This window comes from Nelumbo lutea, chromosome 1, assembly GCF_056320005.1.
Source record: "Nelumbo lutea isolate HS-2025 chromosome 1, American lotus-T2T, whole genome shotgun sequence".
Classification (NCBI taxonomy): Eukaryota; Viridiplantae; Streptophyta; class Magnoliopsida; order Proteales; family Nelumbonaceae; genus Nelumbo; species Nelumbo lutea.
In genome coordinates this window covers 138,054,707-138,081,106 of record NC_142684.1, presented here as the reverse complement: position 1 = coordinate 138,081,106, position 26,400 = coordinate 138,054,707, and the positions used below count along the sequence as shown (strand labels likewise).

At 43.3% G+C, this 26,400-nt stretch overlaps 1 protein-coding gene across 1 annotated transcript in view; it reads left to right on the top strand.

Annotated features, from left to right (window-relative positions):
* LOC148877860 (Cyclophilin-like peptidyl-prolyl cis-trans isomerase family protein) overlaps positions 1–26,400 on the top strand; it is a 46,572-nt gene that overhangs the window by 19,482 nt on the left and 690 nt on the right. Inside the window, exons 8-10 of the mRNA XM_088945410.1 lie at positions 4,993–5,046; positions 25,895–26,053; positions 26,153–26,275. Coding sequence (XP_088801536.1) covers positions 4,993–5,046; positions 25,895–26,053; positions 26,153–26,275 — 336 coding nt within the window. The remainder of the gene's footprint in view (positions 1–4,992; positions 5,047–25,894; positions 26,054–26,152; positions 26,276–26,400) is intronic.

The following is a 26,400-nucleotide window of genomic DNA, read 5'->3' as shown; positions in this document are numbered from 1 at the left end:
AGACTACTTAAAACAACAAATAAACTTAGGCCCATAAACACAGGCCTAGTACAAAACAACTTAAAACATAAATACAGACTAATAAGAACCTTTATCAGCCAAACCATCAATACATATAACCCTTCAACCTAACAGTTTCTTTGTCTTTTCACCAGGGATGTTTCAGGTTTATCAAAAATAGAATGTTCCCAAGTCAGTACCTTTTTTTTGAAGATAAAAAAATTATTAAAAACTAAAAAAAAGCAATTACAAGGAAGGCAATAAGCAATCACCCGAGGGAAAGCAAAAACAGAGACCCAAGCAAAGGAACCCCAAGCCCAAAAAATCAGCCCAAACAAGAATCCTTGACCCGGCTAAAAAGAAAAAAAAAACCCACACTGCAACACTAAGGCAAAAACCAGACCCTACCACCCAAAACTGACACCCTCTGGAAACCCAGCCCTGCTGCCCAAACCCAAACAAGACTCCCACTCAATGACTCTTCTTATCAGCTTTTTGAGAACAATCTTCTAGTCACCTTTTCTCTGCTTTTCTGTTTTCTGACGGGCTTATTAGGCCCAATGCCATATAAGCCTCCTTTTATCCGTGCAATTTGAAACTGGAACTTGCTGCTAACTTTTTATGTTCTTTTGAGTTCTGAATCTCCTAACTGTATCGAGTATTTTCACAGCTTCTTCAAGACTCCCATCTGGCTTTTGACCCCTATTTGAAATCCAATTCCTCTCAGATAAATCCTCCTCCTTGAAATCATCCCCACCATCTCTAGTTGCCCTGCCATCTCCAACAATCACTTCCTTTTCAGAATTGTTGGAGTTGCCGTCAAGCACTGGAATGGCACTACTCTCTTTTTCCCCATTTTTTCCTCTACCAATCTGAATGCTTCCTTGGCGAACTCCTCCCCTCCTAAGAAAACCAGCCCCAGAATTTTATTGATTTCCACTTCCTTGTTTATCATTTTCTCTAAATCACAATTCTTCTCTACCTCATGGACCTCATCCATCATAAGTTCTTCATCAACCTTCCCTAAACTTCCTTCTCTACTTTCTTCTAAGGGGAAAGTTCTATACTCCTTTTTGTAAATTCGAACTCCATCTCCAATCTTATCTTCTTCCTCCTCCCTTCCCTTTTTTTCAACCCCTGATTCTTTCTCCCCTCTTTTCTTCTCAATGAAATCTTTTTCCACTTCTCATGCTCCCTTCCCCACTAATTCTTCCAACGCTCTCATTTCCTATGCTTGTAAAGACCCGACCACCTCATCTCCTCGATTGATTTCCCCCTCTTCAGTAAAACCTCAGCCATCTTTCTGCCATTCTCTTCTTCTCCTACCGTTGCTTTCTCTCCCCAGTCATCCTTTTCATCTCTTTCCTGAATTCCTCCCTCAACCTCAGTGACGTCCTGTTTGTCTTCGTCATCCACCCCCGTCCTCCTGAATCGTCGTTGCAACCTTATTTTTAGGGAGGAACACTGCTGTTCTCTAAACATATCCTTCGGCATTGCAATCGTCCTCTTCTGTCACCACCTTCTCTATCGCCTCTTTAATCTGCTTACCCCCAATATACTCTTGGGCCAAACCACCATTGTAGCTGGGCCCACCCTTTGATTCCAGACTATAATTTACCTCTTCTAGTCCCACTATTAAGTCCACCTGTTCCAAGCCCATCACTCCCCAAGAATATTATGTGTGGACCCACTAAAGCCCGGCCCAGCTTGCTATCCTTCCTCATTTCTCTCTCGAAACACCTGTTCATCTTCCTCTTCTCCCTTTTCGTTATTCTTCTTGAAATCAGCATTACAGCAAGCCTTTTTTGACCATAATATTCAATGAGTCTCGAGCTTCCAGCGCCCAGCAACCCTTCGTTTTCTCTCTTCCCCCCGACCTTCCAATTTGCATGTGCCATGTGTACTCCACCAAAACCTACCTGCCTTGTCTTCAACCTCTCGCCTTCCACACCACAGGGACGCTTCAGCTTCCGATGCCACCCAGAGTTTCCACCATCTCCCTTCAGCAAAAAGTCGATCATGCAGGGAATCCTGTCCGATTTGGCACCTGCAACTGTAATCTTCACTGCGTGAAGGTCAGCAGTGCAAACATCTTCTAATACTCCACCACACGCACCCGCAAGCTTATTGAAGACTTGATCCAACCATAAGTTAGAAGGCAGATCAAAGATCAAGATCACACTCCCGCCAGGTATTGAAATTTCATTGCAAGAAGATGTCCAGTTCGCCACCATCACCGCACCTTCCAAAGTTTCAACAGTCATGCACTCTGTCTTCGAATTTCCACTATCCAGAATTGCTTTACTGTCATCGAAAGGAAAAATCACAGCTGAATCCCCATTTGGAATTCTAATCATAACATTGTTAAGAATCCTTTTCTAATTCTAACCTTCTTCTTTTCTGTCACTGCCAGCATTTTGCTTCAATCTTCCTTACCTCCTCTCAAAACGAACTTTGGGATGCCATCAGCTCCTTCAATCGTTATCTCCTGATTCCCCTTATGTTGTTCTGACTCATGAAACTTCTTCCCCCCCCCCCCCCCCCCCCCCCCTTTAACTTTTCTTTTTTCAGCCAGCACTTTTCCTCATACTCTTGCAGTACCTCTGCAACTGCAACCCATCCCTGTCTGTCTCTTCCTTCTGGCAAGCAGATAGTTTGTCTCCTACCATTTTCCAACTTTTCATCTATCCTCATAAAACATCCTTTGTTATTGACTTTTTTCTCGATTGAGAAAAATTTCCATTCCTTTCTCAGCTCACTCCTCCAGCCAGGTTTGGTCTCTGTATGGATTGCTCCCTTGACAAATCCTTTAATCCAACCTGCAACGGCTTCGGATATGAAAACCTTAGCCCTCCCTTCCTCTTCAAACATCAATACTTCTCCCTCTTTACATTCCTCTACCAGAAATCCCTTCTTCTCCACCGCAAATCTTTTCCTCCAAATCATTTCCTTACTTGTTAACCTTGTTAATCAGTACCTTTTTCTGGTGACCAAAACTGAATTGTTACAAAATACAAAATTCACAGAGATTAACCCCTCACCACCACATCAACCATGGGACAACTATAGGTCATCACTATGTAGAAAAAAGCGAATACCAAATTACCAACTGATCATGATGATGACCAACCATTAGTTAACTGCAGTCTGGGCATGATATTTATTATAAATGCACATATTTTTAAAGAAATGACACCCTATGGATGATACTTCCACAAGACCTTCTGGTTTGTCCAAATCCTAGCATTTGTTTCAAGCCAACTATGGTAAAGCATGCTACAAAAGGCCAATCTTGGGATTAAGGCAGGGATGAGGTTGCCTTTGAAGCTTTGTATGGAAGAAGCTCTCATAACCAGGTCCATCAAGCTGCAATTCTTTAACATTGCTTCCAAATAGCATTGGAGAAACCGCATTTGAAAATGAAATGGTACAAACTCTTCCTATGGTTAGGATAGAAAATATATCCATATTGAATAGAGAATATGGAACTAAAAGGGCCATTATCCAAGGATGGTCTTGACTAACCAGGATCTTGGGAGGGGTAGACTAGATAGTGGACACAAATCTAACCTTTGGCCTTTTTTTTGGGCACAAAGTGGTCACTTCAGACTTGAACCTGTGTTCTCATGCTTGTCAGAAGAGGATTTTACCATTACACCAAGAAATGGCCCCTGAATAGAGATAATAAATATGCATGAGATAATTCTACCTAGGTTGATAGTCCTCAGGTGAAAAGCCACCAACTGATAAAACTGTATAGGGATGTGGTGTTTGAACCACATTAAATGCAGCCAAGGGACTCTATTACCATTTTCCTGAATTAGACCCCGGACTAATTGAGTAGAAAAATCACTAGTAGGGGAGTTAGACCAATATAGCATATCACCCTCCAATGACTTTCTTCTAGCCATCAGATTTATTGACACTGTCAGCTTTTTGGTATTTGTTCTGCTTTATTAGGACTGGAATAATTTAAGCATGTAATTCTTCTTAAGATTCCCAACCATATTTGTACATAGCTGTTTGAATCTTCTTTTTGGTTTGCATTTTGGAATCTCATGGTGCCCATATGTTTCCAATCATTAATGGGCTTTTTTTTTGTACTTTTTATTTTCATGAGAAACCTGTAACATTCTACTACTACTTGTCATTTTTAATGACTGAACTTTTGGCCTAGAAGGCAAATTAGAATCCCAACTGAGAATCCCTTGTTGATGTACAACTTATATATCATTGTACATGGGGTAAGTTGGCAATACATAATATCTTTTTTTTGGAAGGGTTCTAGTTCACTTATTATAATAATTGAAAAAAGAAAATGATACCAAGGCAATTGATACCATTGGTAGAAAATATTAATACAAAACCTCTGTAGGGCTTCTGGTGGAATTCTTGATAGTGCGGTTAATCATGCAATCTTCTTATATTCTTTGTAAGTAGATAACTCTGGAGTATGTACTATAAAGCTATACTTGTCCAAGGAATTGTTAGGTTACCTTCTATTTAGCCCATTTGTTCAGGTTTCTCATATATGATCCCTTGGCTTATCCTTACCTTGCTCTGGTAGTCTATTATACAAATGTAGTATTCTGACTGTAGCTGAAACCAAAAGGGTTAAGGTTGAGTTGAGTTGAGGTATTCTGAATGCCTGGATGAAATGACTATCTCCCTGTTGCTATTACATAGCCACTGAACTAATCAGTGGTCTAACAGCCAGGTGAATGGATATTTTGCTCATATTGACACATAAGCAATGCTTGTGGTAGCCTTACTCTTGGTGTTGATACCATCTATAAAAAAATTTGGCTCTTGGCCCAACGAAGGTTGTCCAAATAGTTGAGCAGTCTATGTCAATGTGTGTGTCAATAGCAAATGGCTATGGAATTGGGGATATTTTTTGGACAAGAAGATCTGATATTTTAATATTTCAGTGGTATTCATTTTTTACTGTGGTGAGTTGAAGCTTACTTGATCGGTAATCCACATCTTCAGGTTGTTCTTGATGGGTATTCAGCACCACTGACAGCAGGGAACTTTGCAAAACTGGTAAGGTAGTTGAACCTCACTTGAACCTTGTGATTTCTGTTTCTTTACAAACATATCTACCATGCGATCTATCACTATGTATATTTCCAATATTCTAATGACAGCTTTCTTTTCAATTCATAGTTAGTAGACCTTCAATGTAAACATATCGGACAACAATGTTAAATTTTGCATGGTAAGTTGGCACATTCCATTTTTGATGAACGGGGTAGTGGGCACACCCATAATTAATTGTCGGAACTTGTTTTAATAGATAAAAGTGTCCTTATGTATTAAATTTCAGGAAAAGTTACATCAAGCTGCTTCATTTTTAAGTCTTTCCCAATTTACCACTTTTTTTTTTTGATCAATAACAGTAACTTTTATTAACATAGATTAAAGAAGGATTCAGTATAAGGGAGGGGTAAAAATACTTAACCCTCCCTATCAATGTTATTTATCCATGCATGTGAGGGGGGGGGTTGGGGGTGTGCTTTTCACGCGTGCACCGAGTTGGGGGTGCGGTATACGCGCGCTACACCGAATTCCCAATTTACTGTTAGACAGTGTATGCCCTTAGCTCCAAATAGAATGATGTACATTATGACATTTAATGTAAATGAATAAAGTACATATTTGATTCATGTTATCATGCCTCCTGAAATCAGAAAATAGAGAGAGAGAGAGACTCTGAAATGGCTCGATGCCTTTCTCGTTGTTTCATGGGCTATTTATAGATGTCGGTTACCCCTCTTTAGCCATAATGGGCCATCTTGCGAGGTCCCCGGTTATACACTGTTTAATGGGCCATTCACATTTCTGTTATTATCAACAGTTCCATCAACTCCTCCCCCCTTTATAACAACCTTGTCCTCAAGGTTAACGCCAGGGTAGCGTTGCTGCAGCTGACAGTAGTCTTCCCATGTGGCGTCTTCTGGTGGGAGGTGTTTCCATACCACCAAGGCTTGCTGAACTGTCTTATTGCCATCTCGTACCCACCTGAAGTCAGCAATATGATCCATCTCTGGCTGTAGAACCCCCTCCCCAGAAAATTCTGGTAAGCAAGCTGAAACTGAAGGGACTGCCCCCAAGTGTTTCTTCAATAGGGCTACATGAAATGTGGGGTGTATCTTGGAAGAGCTAGGGAGGTCTAACTTATAAGCCACCTTCCCCACCCTGGTTACAATACGGAATGGACCATAAAATCTGGGAGCTAACTTTTGAGAGGACCTTTTGGCCAAGCTACTTTGCTTGTAGGGCCTCAGCTTCAAATAAATCCTGTCTACCTCGAATCGAACATCTCGATGTTTCTTATCATAGTAGGCCTTCATTTGTTGTTGTGCCTTTAGCAAGTTGGCCTTTAAGTCCTTAAGGATGGCATCTCTGTCTGCTAGATGTGCATCTACTTCAGCCACAGCTGTGAATCCCTTCTCATAGGGTAGTAGTGTTAGACAGTTTTTGTATGCCCTTAGCTTCAATCTGATTTGATGTACTTTTGTTATTTAGTGGAAATAAATAAAGTGCATGTTTGATTCTTGTTGTTTGGTTTAATTCTGTGTAAAACCCTAAAACTGGACATTTATAGAGACTCGTGTTAGTTTTAAATGTTCACAGCCGTTGGATAAGAATGGGGAGATTTATCCTGCCAAGGCTGATACTGGTGTGCCACCAAGTGTTGGGATGGCCTGTCTCAGCCACCAGGGTAAGACCCGAGGCACATGCAGTATGTGATTACTTGAATCCTTGAACCGGACCAGATTTCCAGTATTGCCCTGGACCTTGGAGATAGATGGGCAAAACTGGAAAGTTACACCTGACCCCTAGACTCGATTATGACACTTTACTAGGTGTTGGATCATGCTGCCTTTGATATGCCAATCAGTGAGATCCTTAGCGGGGATCAAAACCTGGGTATGTTGGGGCAGTTTGAGAATTCATCTGAGTGGGTGATCATAGTGACAGAATCAGCCACTTTGTCGGACAAAGGGTAATGATCGGGAATGCACTCTCTCTGATGGAAACCAAACTGCCGGCAGTTGATTTCAATCGTTGGAATTTTGTTTTGCGAAATTAATATATTTATATATATATGTACGGTTTCGAATTGTCTGCAAATGGTTTTAATTCCTGGGATCCATGTGAGAGGAGAGTGCGGCACTGTTCCTTGCAGCCGAGGGAGAGGTCCTCTCTTGTCGGACAGTGCTTGATCATTAAGGGCTGAGAGGTTAAGTGTAATACCATTGAGGATAATACCTGATGGGCTAATCTTGCACCTGCTCACAGTCCTTGGGCTTTTATAAGATGGCTTGGCCCAGGGACCACTTAATGTAAGTGTTGGGCCCATAGGGTTCATATGATGGACTCAAGGGGTTCATTGAGTTTTTCAGTGAATTTGGCTGGGCCTTGTATTAAAGGTTGGGCCGAACCCATGTGGTTGGTGTGTAGATCAATGCTTGGGTCCCACGCCATACAAAGAAGCCCAACTGGGTAGCAGATTGGAATGTGATTAGACACTGAACACTTAATGGGCCAGAAGCCCATTTCGAGGTGGGCTGATATGATCACCCATCCTTGGGGCGAATCTGAGATTAATGTTAGTAAAAGGATTGGGCCTTTAGCCTTATCCACTCTTGGAGACCAAATTCAAATTAGATTTGAATTTGGTAACCTTCTGATAAGATCAGGAATAAGCTAACTTTATCTGCAGATAGGATTAAGATTATCCCCTATCCAAATACTGATTTCGATTGGGATAACTCCTAATTAGGAGGATTCTTAATCAAGAAGAAAGGAGGAGAAACCCTAACCAAGAAAGAGAAATATCATATTTCGAACCACCTTGAAGAGATATAGGATATCTCCTGCGAATTGAGATAGGATCTCATTCATACTCCAGAAAAAGAAAAAGGCAGTTCAGCCTTTTCGTTTTTGGAGTTCTCCTCCTGCCGCCGCCATCTGTTTTTGCAAGATTAGATCTTTGCAGAAAAAGAAAGTCAAGAAATCTGTTCTTGACATTAGTCTTGCAACAAAGACTAAAAGGATTCAGTGTTTAGTATTTCCAGAGGATTCTTGTGAAGGATCCAGTGTGTAGGACGCACCCTGCTGGTTCTGTTCCATCCACAGCTGTGTCATCTTCTACAGGAACGGATCTTGGAGCATTCTTTGGGCGTGAACACCAACTTTGGGAGATACTGTTTCTTCGGATCAGGTATATTCCTCCCATTTATCTTTTGGTACAGATCTGGTTTGATTATGGTTCAAGTAGGATCCTTGAATATTGTATTCTAAATTTAGGGAATATGATTCCCAGTTGGGAGAATGTAGGAAATTTTTGAAATTCGCCCACCCATTCCGCAACCTTTATGGCGTCCATTAGATGGATCCTATCATTCTTTCAGTGGTATCAAAGCCACAGGTTCGAATCTTGAACCAAAAGAAAATCAGATCTGACCCTACGCAGATGGATAGAAGGTATTCTTTCAAGATTTGCGCAGATTGTTTTCTTTTTCCAAGAAACTGTTTCTTGTTAAGGGATATTGATCTTAAATTAATTTTTTATTAAATCCAAAATTTATTTAGAATTGTTCTTTATTTATTTTGATTTAATGGACTGTTCGAACCTAGAGATCACAGTGCAGATTTGGCGCAGATAGTCTGCGCACCCTTTTTCTTTCCATCTATTTATATTCGTTTTGTAAATAATTTTTTTTTTTTTATTTTTAGACTGAATGTATAGGATTTGATCAAGAATGTAATTAATAGAAATAGGATTTCTGTTATTTTTCTTGATTAAAGAAGAAGGAAGAAGAAGGCGGCGTTGGAGATTTGCAGTTGGAGAAATCGCTTTCTGCGATTTGCAGTTGGAGAAATCGCTTTCTGCGATTTGCAGTTTGTGAAACTGCAACCCTTGTGATTAACCTCTGTTTTGCAGGTGGTGCAAACAGTCCATAGTGTGATTTGTGATTGTTTGAAATCAAAATTATTAATTTCAGATCTTTCATGAATTAATTCTTGAATTGAATATCAGTTTTGGATCCTCTCAGACTAGATTGGACCAAAACTGTTTGGACTGAATCTGGGGTTAGATAGGGACTGTTTTTCAGTCTGTATTTCTCACACTTGCTGTTCCAAATCTGATGTTCAATTACAAGGATTAATTCGGCCCACCTGTAAAGCCCAGTTTTAAAGGGTTAAAACTGCAAAAGGCCCATTATTGTGAGATAAGCTATATGGGCCGAACTGCTGTCTACGATTCAGCCCATACACCTAGTAGTCATTAATTGTTAATGACTTAGATTTTAAATGTGCTATTCAATGGGCTTTACAGCAGTTAATTGATTGGATCAATTCCTCCTTTACATGTGATGTTTGGATGTTTGATGTGCTGCGACCATGGGCCATAAGTACTTGGCCCATGAAGACTCGTTAGTGGCTCTTGCGCACACCATGGCTAAATGCACATCATTGCCATAGTGTCCTTCAAGGTCATTGGATGACCCCTCTTTGCTTGGTGGGCCCCACAACATTGAAAAGGGATGCGTACGGAATCCCTAGCCGATTAAGGCCCACCAGAAATCTGACTTTATGAAAGTCAGTGGGAGCCACTCTGGTTTGACCTAAATTAAAACTAGGGCGTTTTTGTTCCCTCTAGCAAATATGAATGCATGTGATAGGGAGACCCATATGATGGACTCTCTAAAGGCCTTCTGTCATTAGCACAATGATGGGTCCTTCAGTAATGAGGAAACGCACCATAAAATTGGGCTATCCATTTGCTGTTGGATCTATTAGAGTGTTTCATAAGATGATAGGGGCGTCATAGACCGATGTGGGAGGGGCTTCACTAGAAAATGGGAACTCTCTCACGGTACCTTGGCGTAACCTGAATATGATGGGTAAGCACTCACTGGACAGAAAGGTTTACCTGAAAATGACTCTGAACCTTGTCTGACAGAGGCCAAAGGGAAACTCATTTGATGAGTGGATATGATCCGTCACAGAAAGGTGGTGAGGTTATGCAGCTGAAACAGTTGGCTTCACGCACCCCATGTGATTTCCCACATTTCCAGAGACATTTCGTCGTCTCTGTCACTGAGAAAGGAGGGAAATCTCAGAGATGAACAAATGGGAATGGAACATAGATTAAAAGCCATATCTATGTAGGTAACATGAATCAAACTAAGGTTGTGGACTAATGATTTTGCTATTTTATCAGAAAATGGCAAACGGCCAATTTGCAAAGCTCTAGACGATAACAAGCTTAAGGGCCCAAACTATGCCGACTGGTATAGAAATCTTATGCTGGTCCTAACTTCCGAAAAGTTAGACAAGGTGGTGAAAAATCCTGCCCCGGAACGTCCGGGTGATAGGGCTTCTGAGGCCCGTAGGAGGGACTACCAAGAGTGGGAGGATAAGAACTCCCTAGCCCGATGCCTTGTCTTTGCCTCATTAGACAACTCAATACAGAGGCAGTTCGATCAGATTGAACTAGCCAAGGACATATTGGACAGTCTAAGAACAATGTATGAAGAACAGAACCGTTCTACTCGACAGAAGGTCCTGAAATTGTTCATGACCGCGCAGATAACCAAAGGACAAATTCGCCCACCCATTCCGCAACTTTTATGGCGTCCATTAGATGGATCCTACCATTCTTTCAAGTAGAGAGGGTGGTTCCTTTCCATACAGGGCATGAAAAGGTGACATGCCAATTGAAACATGAAAAGAGGTATTATACCAGTATTCCACCCATGACAGCCACTTGGCCCACTTCTCGGGGTAATCACTAGTAAAGCACAGAAGGTAGGTCTCAAGGGAACGATTCACCACCTCTGTCTGTCCATCAGACTGTGGATGATATCTGGTGGAATGATGGAGTTTCGTTCCTTGCACCCGGATGTATTCACCTTAGAAATGACTCATGAAAGCTGAACCCCGATCAGAGATAATTGCCTTGGGTGTGCCATGTAAACGGGAGACCTCCTAGACAAAAAATTTGGCCACTTCTGCTGCAGTGTATGGATGGGAAAGTGGTGCAAAATGTGCATAGTTAGACAGCCGATCCACAAAAACAACAATGACTGTCTTTCTGCCGGAAGGAGGTAGATCAATAATGAAATTCATAGTTACCTCATCCCAAACTTGTTCTGGGAGCGGTATAGGCTGTAACAGCCCAGCCGGGGACTGATTGTCATATTTATGCCGCTGAAATATTGCACACATGGTAACATACTCCCGAATCTGTCTCTTTATCCCCACCCAGTAAAAATGAGATGATACCCTACGATATGTTCGTAGGATGCCAGAATGTCCACCCACTGGTGAAGCATGAAAAAGCTCTAAGAGGGACGGAATGTGGGTTGAGTTACCTGGCAGCACCGTTCTGCCCTTGTACATCAGAGTTTCATTACAAAGGGAGAAACCAGGTGGGACTTGTTCTCCATTCCGGATCTGGTTTATGATCTCAGTGAGACGAGCATCATTAGAGGCTTCCTCCCTCAGCTGACTCATAAATGGATAAGTGAGCCTAGAAGCTACCATTTGACAGCACTCATGTTGCCTTGACAAAGCATCTGCAACCAGATTGGACGGACCTGTTTTGTATTCTATTGTGAAGTCAAAGCCTAGCAACTTATATAACCACTTCTGTTGTATCTCATTCAGAACCGGTTGTTCTATTAGATATCGTAAGCTTCTTTGGTCGGAGCGAATGGTGAGAGCTCGACCCAGCAAGTACCCCCTCCATTTCTGCACAACCAACACAACCGCCATTAACTCCTTTTCATACGTGGATTTCCCCTGGGCCAATGGTGATAGAACCTTGCTGAAATAGGCAATGGGCTTTTCGTCTTGTAACAGTACCACCCCTATGCCCTTTCCTGATGCATCTGATTCCACTACAAACGGTTTGGAAAAATCTGGCAGGGACAAGATGGGGGGTGTCGTAAGGGCCATCTTCAGTGTCGTGAAGGCATTCTCCGCTTCTTCCGACCATTGGAATGCATTCTTCTTGAGCAAGTTTGTTAGTGGAGCTGTCATAGTGCTGTACCCCTTAATGAACCGCCGGTAATACCTAGTAAGACCCAAAAAACCCCTAAGATCCTTGACAGTTGTGGGCTTGGGCCACTGCAACACACAATTTTATCTTCTCTGGATCAGCTCCGACTGTGCCCGCTGTGACAATGTGTCCCAAATAGTGAATTTGTGTCTTTCCAAAATCACATTTCGACTTTTTAGCGTACAACTGATTGGCCCTAAGAACGTCAAAGGTGGAGCGTAAATGCTGCATGTGAGACTCCCAGTCTGTGCTGTAAACTAAAATGTCATAAAAAAACACCAGAATAAAACGCCGCAAATACGGACGGAAGATATCATTCATTAAGGACTGGAAAGTAGATGGAACATTAGTAAGGCCAAAAGGCATCACCAAAAATTCATAGTGGCCCTTGTGCGTCCTAAATGCCGTTTTATAGACGTCTTGAGCATGTACTCTAATCTGATGGTACCCTACCCGTAAATCTAATTTGGAGAAAGTTTTAGCCATACCAAGCTCATCCAGCAGTTCATCAATTATGGGAATTGGAAACCGAGCTTGGACTATAATTTTATTTAGGGCACGGTAGTCAATGCAAAAATGCCATGTGCCATCTTTCTTCTTAACCAAGAGGACAGGTGCTGAATACGGACTGTTCCTAAACTGTATCATGCCTTTGTCCCTGAGTTCCTTCACCAATCTTTCTATTTCCGTTTTCTGGCAATGCGGATACCGATAGGGTCGCACATTAGCAGGCGCAACACCTAGTTTGGCGGCAAGCCAGGGGGTTCCTGGAAAACATCTGAGTAACCAATAAATAGTAAGTGCAGTTCGGTTTCCCGTGTTTCAGACATGTGTTCACTGTCACTCCCAAACAAGGTTGGGCCTGGCTGACTCACACCCAAGCTTGTTAAAATAACTCCCTTCGCACCAGTTTCTGACGTCAGAATAAGGTTTAACCTCTCTTGTTGTATCGGCTCGGGTTCCCAACCTTTAAGGTGACATTGTTTGCCTTGGCTCTGTAAATCCATCGTGAGGTGGGCCCAATCACATGTTACTGGCCCTGTAGAGAAGATGGGCCGAATGGCCCATAGGCTATTTATCCTTTTTATCTTTTATGTTCTTTGCTGTAATGGGCCTTAATCTAGGCTTTATTCTTTCTTATGTTATGTCTTTTTAATTTTTTGCCTAACTAGGGGCTTCTTTGTAAATTACTAAAGTTTAACTTAATGAAATGGAACTAAGGGAGTAAGAGAAGGGATTATGTTAGAAAATCTCTCTCTCTGAACCCAAGTTGCCGCCACCTTCTTCTTCTTCTTCTTTCCTCTTGAACTCTGATTTCTGCTACTTTCTTTTGTATTTTTGCAACTTTCTAAACAATCCTTTCTTCTAAAAAGGCTGTTTTTCTTCTTGGTATCAGAGCAGGCTCGTTTTTTCCTTTTTTTTTTCACATTTTTTTCCCATACACATATGTTCTTTGCTGTAATGGGCCTTAATCTAGGCTTTATTCTCTATGAACCCAAGTTGCCGCCACCTTCTTCTTCTTCTTCTTCTGCTACTTTCTTTTGTATTTTTGCAACTTTCTTAACAATCCTTTCTTCTAAAAAGGCTGTTTTTCTTCTTGGTATTAGAGCAGGCTCATTTTTTCCTTTTTTTTTTTCACATTTTTTTCCCATACACAATGTGTATGGAGAACTGAATCGTATGAATAGTTAAAGAAACCTATTTCAACCCAGTTGTTAGTGGTTTCTGGAGAGGAGACTGGTTTTGTCGTCCTCTTGACAGATTCAAGTGTGTTGCCCCAAACCATAATTTTCTGGACAAATCTGATTGCGGGCCCCACAGGGAGTTTGACCTGGGTTAACCCGACCCGAAGAGGGTGATGTTTTAGAGCTATACCTCTCGGCAGGATCACGTTCGACGAGCTCAAAAGGCACCTCGCCAGCATCCCAGTCTTAACCCAACCCGAAGAGGGTGATGTTTTAGAGCTATACCTCTCGGCAAGTGACGAGGTGGTCAGCTCGGTACTAATAAGAGAAGTAGATCGGGTCCAACGACCCGTCTATTATGTTAGTAAGGTGTTGCAGGGAGTAGAGACAAGGTACTCAGAGATAGAAAAGTTAGCCTATGCTCTGGTCATAGCAGCCCGAAAGCTCCGCCTGTACTTCCAAGCTCACACCATCGTTGTCCTTACCAACAAACCTCTGAGGCAAGTATTGCTCAAGCCCAAAGTCTCCGGAAGGCTGACAAAGTGGGCCATCGAGCTCAGCGAAGACGAACTCCAGTATAAGCCGCGAACTGCTATCAAGGCCCAAGCCTTAGAAGACTTAGTCGTAGAATGCACCTTTAGCTCCGAAGTCCCCAGACCGGTGGAACACGAGGCCCCCAGTGCGGGTGAGCCCAGGGTTTCCGGGCTGGTTGAGCTCGAGCACTGTGAAGTAGCACTTAGCGCGGCCTCTCTCCTAGTTAGGTCAAGCGCGAACTAGGACGAGGATCCCTGGATCCTTCACGTAGATGGCTCGTCAAATTGGCAGGGCAGCGGAGCTGGGATCGTTCTATACGGGCCAAGTCGTGTGAAACTGGAGTACGCACTACACTTTGAGTTTGCGGCATCCAACAACGAAGCAGAGTACGTGGCGTTACTAGCCGGGTTGGATTTGGTAAAGGAAGTGAAAGCCAAACACATTGTCGTCTGCAGCGATTCCCAACTCGTAGTCAATCAGGTTATGGGTGAGTACGAAGCTCTCGAGCCAACCATAGTAGCAGACTTAGCTAAAGTAAGAGGGGCTCTGCTAAACTTCCGATCACACTTCATCCAGCAAATCCCGAGATCAGAGAACGCTGAGGCTGATGCCCTATCCCAGTTAGCCAGCACTGGTGATAACACCATGATGATTGTGTATATAGAGAACTTGCTTTGGCCTAGCATTCTCAAGGGGGCAGAGGAGGTCGCTCCTGCTGTTCAAGCAGAGCCGAGCTAGATTGATCCGCTCACGAGCTTCCTACTACACGGGACCCTCCCCACAGATTGTAATGCCGCCAGGAGGGTAGAACGTTAGGCAGCCAAATACGTCATGATAGACGGACGACTGTACTGAAGATCCTACACGCTCCCCTACCTGCGCTGCCTATGACCCTCCGAAGCCAAGCTCGTCCTCCGCGATACTCACGAGGGCCTGTGCGGTGGACACTTGGAGGGCAGAGCTCTCACTCGGAAGGCACTACGATAGGGGTATTACTGGCCAATGATGAAGGCAGATGCGACCAAGCTAGTCAAAAAATGCGACAAGTGTCAGAAGCACGCCAACATCCACCACCGGCTTGTCGCCGACCTAAAATACCTCACTAGCCCGTGGCCATTCGCACAATGGGGGATTGACTTACTCGGGCCATTCCCACCAGCAACAGGACAAAGGAGGTTCCTGGTAGTGGCAGTTGACTATTTCACGAAGTGGGTCGAGGCTGAACCTCTCACAACAATCACAACTCGGAATGTGCAGAACTTCTTTTGTAGGAATGTAGTGTGTTGTTTTGGATTACCTCGGGTATTGATCTCCGACAATGGCAAGCAGTTCGAAGACATCAAATTCCAAAACTGGTGCCAAGACATGGGAATTCAGCAGAACTTCACCTCAGTGGCGCACCCTCAGGAAAACGGTTAGACGAAAGTCACGAACCGAGCTATTCTCCGTGGATTAAAGGCACGCCTCGGCCGAGCTAGGAGACTATGGGCAGACGAGCTGCCTAGTGTATTATGGGCCTATCGTACCACAGAAAAGACTGCCACAGGAGAAACCCCCTTTAACCTCACCTACAACACCGAAGCAGTCATTCTAGCCGAGATTGAAGTTACCTCGCCGAGACTAGAAGCGTATGATGACAAGGCAAACATAGATGAGCTACGGTCCAACCTCGACTTACTTGATGAAGTACGGGACTTCACATACATCAGGACTGCGGCCTACCAGTAGAGGGTACTATAACACCAGGGTCAAAAAGCGGACTCTCCGCGTTGGCGACCCGGTTCTCCGTAAGGTTATGGTGCCTGAGCCTGGTGTTGGTAAGCTTGGCCCGAACTGGGAAGGACCCTATCGGGTAAAACAAGTACTCGGGGAAGGAACATACGAGCTCGAAACCCTGGAAGGGAAACAAGTAACTCGGGCATGGAATTTTATCAACTTAAAGAAGTATTACCTATAAATAATTGAGTAGACCACATGTCGCTCTCAGGGCTCAAGGGCCAAAATGCCGAGCTAACAAAGACCTCGGCGCAATAAAACCCAGTCGCTTCTATGCCATTGGCGAACTCCAAGAGCAGACCATGAGTCACTCTCAGGGCTAAAGGGTCGAAATGCCGATCTAACAGACTCCGACATAATAACCTAGCCGCCCCCATGACGAACGAATTCTAAGGGTGGCTGAAGCCACTCCTCCCCAGCCAGGGGGCTAAAACACCGAGTTGACCAAGGAGCTCAGCACCAAAATACATAATGTATTGAGGGTGCAAGCAGACCAGTAGATTTTGCGATGCTTAGCTCACCTCGGCTAACAACCAGAAGACAGTTCGGGCATATGCCTTACTATGCCTTACTATGCCAATCACTTCGCACACTCAAACTATGATAGCTCGGATAAAACAACACTTGGAAAAGGAAAGTCAATTTCATTAACAAGTAAGTTTTGTACAAAGAGCTCGATACAAAAAAAAAAAAAAATAAAAAAACACAATGAAGACTGAGCTAGCAGGCTCGGAATACAAAGACAATCTTTTCGGGGGCTCTTCATCTCCGCGCGAGACCTCTTCGGGAGCTTCGGGCTGATCAGGGGCATCTTCTTCTTCGTCACCGTCCTCCTCCTTTGAATTCGGGTCTTCTATGGCTCGACGAGCAATCTCATCCGTGATTTGCGAGGTGGTGATGGCGCTCGTGTCAAGCTCGGGGTATGTGTGCCTTATTAGCCACCTGCTGAGCTTGAACCCCTTGCGGTAGGCCTCCCCTAGAATGGCATCGATTTTGTCAGACTGGATGTACTCCGCGACGACCTTGATCTTCGGCTCTTCTATGGCCTGAGTAAAAATCCCAATCTTCTCCTCGATGTCAGCCTTGAAGAATTCCACCTCGTGCAGGAGGGCCTTCTTGTTCTCCTTAAGGCCTTCCGCCTCTGTGCTGAGGGCGTCTAGCTCGCCCCTCAACACACCCTTGTCGCGTGCCAGCTTTGCTTTGAGGGCCTCCACCTCGCCCCTCAGCCCATCTTTCTCGTGTTCTAGCTCATCCTTCTCTGCTGTTAGCGTCGTAATAACGCCCCTCTGGGCCATGGCGCCGCTCTCCAGCCGGTGGATCTGCTTGCGAGCCGCCCTCAGATCGGTATGGGCAGCGCGAGACGACTCCTCGGCGGTCAGAGCCCGCTTCTGGTTCCTCTCGGACTGAAGAGCTAGGGCATGCACGACGGAGTTCGCCTAACAAAGAAAGTTGGTTAGTATCGAAGAAACATACGTATAAGAGAGCCATGAGAAATAAAAGAACTTGCCACCATAGTGTGAGTAGCAGCTTGGGCTCTGAGCTGAGCAGGGTTGAGCATATCGGCCCAAACTGAAATTTCCTCGGAGTAAACGACCCCTTTGCTTTTCCTAAGGCCGCACTGGGGGACCATGATACTTCGGCCCCCATCCGGGCTCCCTGAGCTGGAAACCGCTGTCTCGGCTGTACGAATGGGCTCGACGGAGACCTCTGCTACGTCCACAGCCCCGGTGGCAACCTTGGGCTCAGTTGCTGCCCTCGTAGCGGGCTCGGCAGAGGTCTCGGTCTCTTGAGGTGGTATGGGCTCCTCCAAGTCAATGATCGGAGGAGCGCCAGGGAGCTCAGGCTCGGAAGAATGGGCTAGTGGAAGCTTGGGCTCGGGGGTGGGGGCTGGCGGTGACTTGACACGAGCTCTCTTAGCAACCCGCTTCTTCCTCTCCTTCATGTGCTTGAAGAGATTATCTCCCTTAAGCTTATCCGCCTCCATGGGACCTGCAACAGAGCTCGACATTAATACTCGAGTAAAGGAAAGGAGCAGGCCAAACAACTAAGGTACTAACTACCTACCCGGGCTCGGGCCGACCTGGATGAGCATGCTCTCGGTGATGTAATCCTTGTAACTACACCCGACCTCAGCCCACGACCGGAATGGCTCCCTTGTCTTCTTGTCAAGGATGATGCCGGGGTCTTGGATAGCCGCCCTCCAGTGAGTAGGGAAGGGCCACACCGCAGGGTTCCGGACTACGAAGTAGTCCTGCTTCCAAGCCGGGATCTTGCTCAGAAGCTTATGCATTAACTTGAAGCCCGGGCGAGGGGACAAGTAATAGGCCCTCTTGTGCTCGGGGAGAACGCATGAAGCGCTCTTCTTGATTGTGAGGATGGAACATAATATGTCCAAGTCAAGGGGGAGGACATACTCATAGCAAAGGGAGATGGTCCCAACCACGTTATGGACCAAAGTTCGGGTGAAGCTGGTATATCGTAACATTATAAAGGTTCAACACTCTTAACTCTCAGTGTTCTCTTTGTGTTTTCCTCAGGGTTCTAACTTAGCCATCGGAGTGTTCCCGCTGGGAGAGCTCCTCGGGAATCCTTCACGTTCCTCTTCATCTCAGGTGCCGTCTGTCACAGCTAGGAGCCAAGTTTCAGTCAGCTAGGAGTGCCCAGATCGTGCTGCATCAGGACTAATTATCTGGCTTGGTTACAATCAGTAAAAATTCATATTTGTAGTAGAGGCAAATGGGGTTTTTCTCCGGGAGCAAAAAGGCTCCTCCGGAAGATGATCCATCATATGAAAAGTGGATGCAAGAAAATTATACTGTTATTGGATGGCTTGAGAACTCAATGCAACGATAGATTAGTCAGCACTATTTGTGGATGAATTCAACAAAGGAAATTTGGGATAGCGTTGCTGAAACCTATTCCCAAAATTTAATTGTGGCCAGGGTTTACAAGTTGAGAAGTGATGTGAAGAATTTGAGATAGGGGGAGAAACCATTAGCTGTATACTTCTCAACACTAAAGTCTTTATGGCAAGAAATATATTTGATAGAAGCTGTAGCCTGGGACACCACTCAGGATGCTAAGACCTATAGAAAATTGGTTGAGAGAAATAGGGTTTTTGAGTTCTTGACAGGGATAAATCCAGAGGACGACATTACAAAGCAAAATATTTTATCCAATGATAGTGTCTCACTGTCTCAAGCATATGCCTTGGTAAGTAGTGAAGAAAGCAAAAGACTTGTCCAGGTCCAAGGGGCTGGTCTAAATGATCACTTTGCTAATATGGGAGTGAAACCCAAGGGGGTTGCAGGGACTCCAAGTAGCTCAGGGAAGAAAGATTATCTATGTGTACTGTAAAAAGCCAAAACACACTAAAGACAAGTGATGGAAATTGCATCCTGAGCTCCTACCACTTTGGTTTCAGAAGAAGTCTGACAACATAAAGGTAGGGAGTGCCAATGTTGCTATTGGTCCGGATAGTGACAAATACCAAACTAAAGAGATGACGACTAGTGAGCAGTTAGCAGCTATGAAGGCAGAATATGAGAAGTTTGAGGATGATCAGTCACCCTAGAGGGTGCGACCTCTTCTTCCAACCCTCCAGGAAATTCAACATCTTTTGCATTTGCTCATTCAGGTATACGGGCTTCTGCCAATCATGCAACCATTTTAGGTAATCGTAAGATCCCTTGGATTATTGATTTTGGTGCTTTTGATCATGACAAAATCAACCTAGCCGATGGCTCTCTTGCCCCTATCTCCAGCAAGGGAACCATCAAGGCTACAGACTCCTTGGTTCTTCCTTCTGCTCTTCATGTACCTAGACTAAATACAAACTTGTTATTTGCAAGTAGCCTAACTAAGTCATTAAACTGTTGTGTAACCTTCTTCCCTTTGTACCGTATTTTTTAGGATCTGGAGTCTCAGAAGGCGATTGGGAGTGGCCGTGAGGCGAATGGAATATATTTGCTGGATATTCCTAGACAATGCCATGAACAACTTGGAAAAGCTGCTTTTGGGTCTACATCTACAGAGTCCATCAGTCGAGTCATGTTATGTCATTTTCGTTTGGGTCATATTTCTTTTTCTGCATCAAGTCATTTATTCCCAGAATTGTTTAAGGGAATTAGTTTGTCCAGTCTTCATTGTGAGTCTTGTGAACTGTCAAAACATTGTAGAAACAATTATCCTCTGAGTAATAAAAGATCTTCTTCTCCTTTTAATATTATGCACTCTGATGTGCGGGGGCCTTACCACTTACCTTTTATGGGTGGCTACAAATATTTTATCTTGTTCAGTGATGATTTTTCTTGATTCATTTGGATATTTTTGATGAAGTCCTGTGATGAAGTTCCTAGACTTGTGAGGCAATTCCATGAATTTGTTTTAACCCAGTTTGATACCAGAATTAAAATTTTCAGATCCGACAATGCAAAAGAATATTTTGAAAAAACCTGACCTGCTAGCTCACTGATTTAGGGGTTATTCATCAAAGCTTCTGTGTTGGGACTCCAAAACAGAATGGAGTTGTTGAAAGAAAAAGTAGACATATTGTTGAAGTTGCAAGAAGTATTCTATTTGCCTCACATGTCCCTACAAAATTTTGGGGTGATGTTGTTCTCAATGCTACCTACCTAATAAACCGAATGCCATACAGGGTTTTAGGGTTTAAGTCTCCCTTTAGTCTTCTTCATCTAGACAATGATCTTTTTCCTGTTCCTCTTCGTGTCTTTGGCTGCATTTGTTATGTACATATCCCAAGTGTCCAGAGACATAAATTTGAACCAAAAGCCTACAAATGTATCTTCCTTGGTTATTCCCCCACACAGAAGGGTTATTGTTGTTTTGATCCGAAGACTGGCACTCGTTATGTCTCAATGGATGTCACCTTTGATGAACTTTCTTCCTTTTATGGTTCTTCCTTGGAGAGACATTGTCCAAAGGGGGAGGATTTGTCACAGGTGTTTGCTCTTCCTCTTCCTATCCCAGTTGAGTGTTTTGCCAAGTCTCTTCCTCCTTCAAATGAGTCAAGGGAGGATCAATCACTTCACTCTCATTCTAGTGTTCCTATTTCTCCTCCTTTACCTCGCCCTCTTTTTAGTCCTAGATTATACCAACGACCGAAAACTAGAAATGAGTAGATTGTTTCCCCTCCAACTCATGAGCCTCATGCACTTACAGTTACAGATGAGACAACAGGTACTGTTACGACCCCTTTGGAGCCATCCTTCCTAGACCTTGATATCCCTATTGTTATTAGGAAAGGAAAAAGGAAGTGTACTGCACATTGCATTTCCAAACACCTTTCTTATAGTTTGCTCTCTCCTTCATATTTTGTCTATCTTTCTTCTGTTGCTTCTAACCCAATTCCCAGGTCTATGTCAGAAGCTCTTACTATTCCAGAATGGAGGGATGCTATGAGAACAGAAATTGATGCCCTGCACAAGTGTGACACTTGGGAAGTGGTTGATTTGCCTGAAAGGAAGGATCCAGTAGGCTGTAAGTGGGTTTTTACTATCAAATATCATGCTGATGGCACCATTGAAAGGTACAAGGCTAGGCTGATTGCAAAAGGCTATACAAAGACATATGGGATTGATTATCTGAAGACCTTTGCCCCTGTTGCCAAGATGACTTCTATGAGAGTTCTGCCATCTTTGGCTGCACACTCAGACTGACCACTTTATCAACTGGATGTAAAGAATGCATTTCTGAATGGAGAGTTACATGAGGAGGTCTATATGTCTCTTCCTCCAGGGATGTATGAAACAAATATGAAAGGAAAGGTCTGCAGGCTAAAGAAATCTCTTTATGGACTCAAACAGTCCCCTAGAGCATGGTTTGAAAGGTTTAGGGCTGCCCTTGTTAGCTTTGGCTATGTACAGACACTGTCTGATCATACCCTCTTTGTGAAGAGGAGAGGATCCTTGGCCGTTTACCTGATTGTGTATGTTGATGATATTGTTGTGACTGGTAATGATGTCTCAGGGATTAATTATCTCAAATCTTTCCTTCGTACAGAGTTTGAGATCAAAGATCTGGGGGAATTGAGATACTTTCTTGGCATAGAAGTTGATAGATCTAAGGATGGGATCCTTATCTCTTAGAGAAAGTATGTTCTTGATTTGCTCTCTGAAACAGGGAAGATGGGTGCTAGACTAGTTACTACTACTATCGATATGTGCCATAAACTCTCTACTTTAGATGGAATATTGTTAGAAGATAAGGGAGTCTTCCAGAGACTACTTGGAAAACTTCTTTATCTATGCATGAATTGGCTACATATGTTGTCAGTTGCATCAGTCAGTTCATGCATGCTCCCAGGGATACTCACATGGCAACAACAGAGCGGATTCTGTGTTATTTGAAGGGCTTCCCTAGAAAGGGAATTCTATTTGCTAAGCATAGCCATATGAAAGTTGAAGTCTACACAGATGCTGACTGGGCCGAACACATTGGTGACCGAAAATCTACCTCTAGGTACTGTAGCTTGGTGGTAGATAATATTGTCTCTTGGAGAAGCAAGAAACAATAAGTTATTGCTCGATCTTCAGCCGAAGCAGAATACAGAGCCATGGCTCATGGAGTTTCTGAACTATTGTGGCTTAGATCCTTGATGGAGGAACTGGGTATTGAGCATGATAAGCCAATGATGTTATACTGTGATAATCAGGCCGCCATCAACATTGCTCACAACCCAATGCAACATGATAGAACTAAGCATATTGAAGTTGACAAACACTTCATTCGAGAAAGAGTATGTTTTGGAGAAGTGTGTCTACTTTTCATCACCTCTGAAGGACAGTTAGCTGATTTCCTCACCAAGGGCATTCCCAAGGCTAAACTTCAACATGATACTGACAAGCTTTGCATGATTGACATCTATGCTCTGCTTGAGGGGGAGTGTAGAGAAGATGGGCCGAATGGCCCATAGGCTATTTATCCTTTTTATCTTTTATGTTCTTTGCTGTAATGGGCCTTAATCTGGGCTTTATTCTTTCTTATGTTATGTCTTTTTAATTTTCTGCCTAACTAGGGGCTTCTCTGTAAATTACTAAAGTTTAACTTAATGAAATAGCATTAAGGGAGTAAGAGAAGGTATTATGTTAGAAAATCTCTCTCTTTGAACCCAAGTTGCCGCCACCTTCTTCTTCTTCTTCTCTCCTCTTGAACTCTGATTTCTGCTACTTTCTTTTGAATTTTTGCAACTTTCTAAACAATCCTTTCTTCTCAAAAGGCTGTTTTCTTTCTGCCCCAACTCTTTTAACCATTGAATCCCTAACACCACATCAGCTCCATAGAATTCCAGCGGGTAAAACTCCACTCGGAATTCACACCCTTGCATTTGTAACTTGAGCCCTTCGCATATTCCATCACATCGTGTATAGTTACCATCAACTACATGGGCGGAGAACAGGACGATCGGTTCAATTGCTAGCCCCAACTGCTTAGCCAGCACAACGGTAATGAAATTTCGAGTACTACCACTGTCGATTAATACTGCAATCCGTTGGCCCATAAGCCGGCCCATCACTTGCGTGGTTTGGGCTGAACGTGTCCCTGTTAGAGCTTGTAATGAAATGGCTGGCCCTCCCGGTTCCTCTAATTAGCTCGGTTCATCTGTGTCATTGGCCCAGTCATCTTCACCTTAGGGTCGATTTGTAAGGTGAACACCTGATGTCGCTTGCACTTATGTCCAAGGGAGAATTTCTCGTCACAGTTGTAGCAGAGGCCTCGTTCCCTACGAGCCTCCATTTCCGGCCATGAGAGCTTCTTCAGAGGAATTGGTTGCCTTGGTGGTCGAACCTTCAGGATGATTGAGTGGAGTCTTCAAGATCGGTCTTGTGCCTCGGTTTATTTTCCTCATGCTATTTAGCCTGTCTTCGTGGAGTTTAGCCAGTCCAACAGCTACGGACATTGTGGTAGGTTGCATGGCCTTCACCTCTACTCGTATTTCGTCTCGGAGACCGCCAATGAAACATCATACAAGTGCATTCTCTGGCCAACCATACACTCTCATTGCCAGTCGCTCAAATGCAACCTAGTATTCCCGTACCGTGCCTTCTTGTCGCAACTTCGACAGAGCTTCGTCAAAGTTTTCGAAAGAGGAAGGTCCAAAACAGATACATAGGGCTTTCAAAAACTCTTTCCACGTCATCTGAGGATGTGATCGTTTGTACCACTGGAACCAGTTGATTGCCTCTCTTTCTAAGTACAATGAAGCGATCACTACTCTCTGATGGCTCGCGATCTCCTGGATATCAAAGTATCGCTCTGCTTTGTAGATCCAAGAAAGAGGATCTTCTCCATTGAAAGCCAGAAAATCCACTATGACCTGGCGATGATTATTTCTACCGATCCGGCGAGAACTGTCTTGAGCTCCCGTCATTGTTTTCTTTGCTGTTCGGTGATGCATTCATCTTCTCACACTGTGACATCACTGTTGAGATCGCTTCCTTGACTTTCGCAGGTTGCCGGAGAACTTGTGTAGATTGACCTCAATTAGATCCACTCTCTCTTCTACCGACACTGGTCTGGTTTGCGGCATGGACAACCACTTCTCTGGACGAAACCTCAAGCTCTGATACCAGAATTGATGAGAGCCTGCTCACCACATGAGTCTTCTTCGAGGGAGACTCTGCCTCCTGAAATCAGAAAATAGAGAGAGAGAGAGAGAGAGAGAGAGAGAGAGAGAGAGAGAGAGAGAGAGACTCTGAAATGGCTTGATGCCTTTCTCATTGTTTCATGGGCTATTTATAGATGTCGGTTACCCCTCTTTAGCCATAATGGGCTATCTTGCGAGGTCCCCGATTATACACTAGTTTAATGGGTCTAAATGGGCCATTCACATTTCTGTTATTATCAATAGTTCCATCAAAATGACGATCAACTTCCAACCTAAGGCAAAAAAAAAAAAAAAGAAAAAAAAAAGAAAAAAAGAGAAACAAACTTTGGAAATGACTAGGATTCATCAAAAGGGTGAAATTTTATGAAAAAAGAGCTGTGACATTTCATTGGTTTTGACTGTATGACGGAGCTGGAAAATCTCAAACTGTTCTCCCCCTATGCATGTGGTGAAATTTAGGTGTTTGTTCTTCTTCTTAGTACAGTATTGTTGGACCAAAGATTAACCAAGAAATAAGGGTGTGCTTATCCATTGGGAATCTAAGAATACCCAACTGGAGACTGGCGAGACCAAGAAGGATATTTAGATCCTTTTGTGGCACCATTTCTGACTAATGAAGCATTAGATAGGAAGAAACTGCTATACAAAGCAAGTAGATGGAAATTTCCTTAAATTTATCATTACTGATGGAGGAGTCTTTTGTCTTTTCACTAGAGGGGTGCATGGATTGTAAAACATGGGATGTGCCAAATCAGCACAGTACTTTTTCTTTTTGGAATTTCCAACTACTAACGCTGTTTTAAGCGTAAAGTGATCCCTTTTCTGGTTCTTTTCAAAACATATGATATTTCATTTACCATTTATGTAATGTTACATGTACTGCATACCTATTTATTTTATGATAACTAAAAAATGGTGTACATCAGTTTATATTTATACTTCTATAACTTAGTCTGTTGATGAAACTGAATTAATGCTTTAATACTTGTCGGTCATAATCCTTCAAAATGAACTATATGGACCATCTATCTTTTGGATTTGTCAAATCAACATTTCCAGAAGTCTCATATCTATTTAATGCTATATGTCTCTGAAAATTCTCATTTTTTTGTTGGACTTGTCAGTCACCAACTCCTTATAAGAAGTTACATATAATGAAACCTGAGAATAACAAAGAGCAATTTCTTCCAGGTGGTTGATGGGGCATATGATGGGGTAAAGCTCAGCTCTACCAACCAAGCAGTTCTTTCAGAGAGTGGGCTTGGGAAGAATAGAGGCTACAATGTACCCTTGGAAATAAAGCCAGCTGGACAATTTGAGCCACTATACAAAACAACACTTAGTGTGCAGGTTCCTTCATGTCATATCCCTTACATGGATCTAGTTGTGGCTATCAATGTCTTTTAAAGTTGAGTAATTCATAACTTCATATTTGTTCTCTTTCGGAAGGATGGAGAGTTGCCAGTTCTTCCACTATCTGTTTATGGAGCAGTTGCTATGGCACACAGTGAAGTCTCTGAGGAGTATTCTTCACCATACCAGTTTTTCTTCTATCTCTATGATAAGAGAAATGTAAGTCCTAACTCCCTTTTGGTATTTATTATGAGATTTTTATAATCAATACTTATTTCTTGCTTATGGTCTTCTAGCATGATTTAGACTTAAGGGGCAACTAAGAGGAAACAGAAGATGAAACT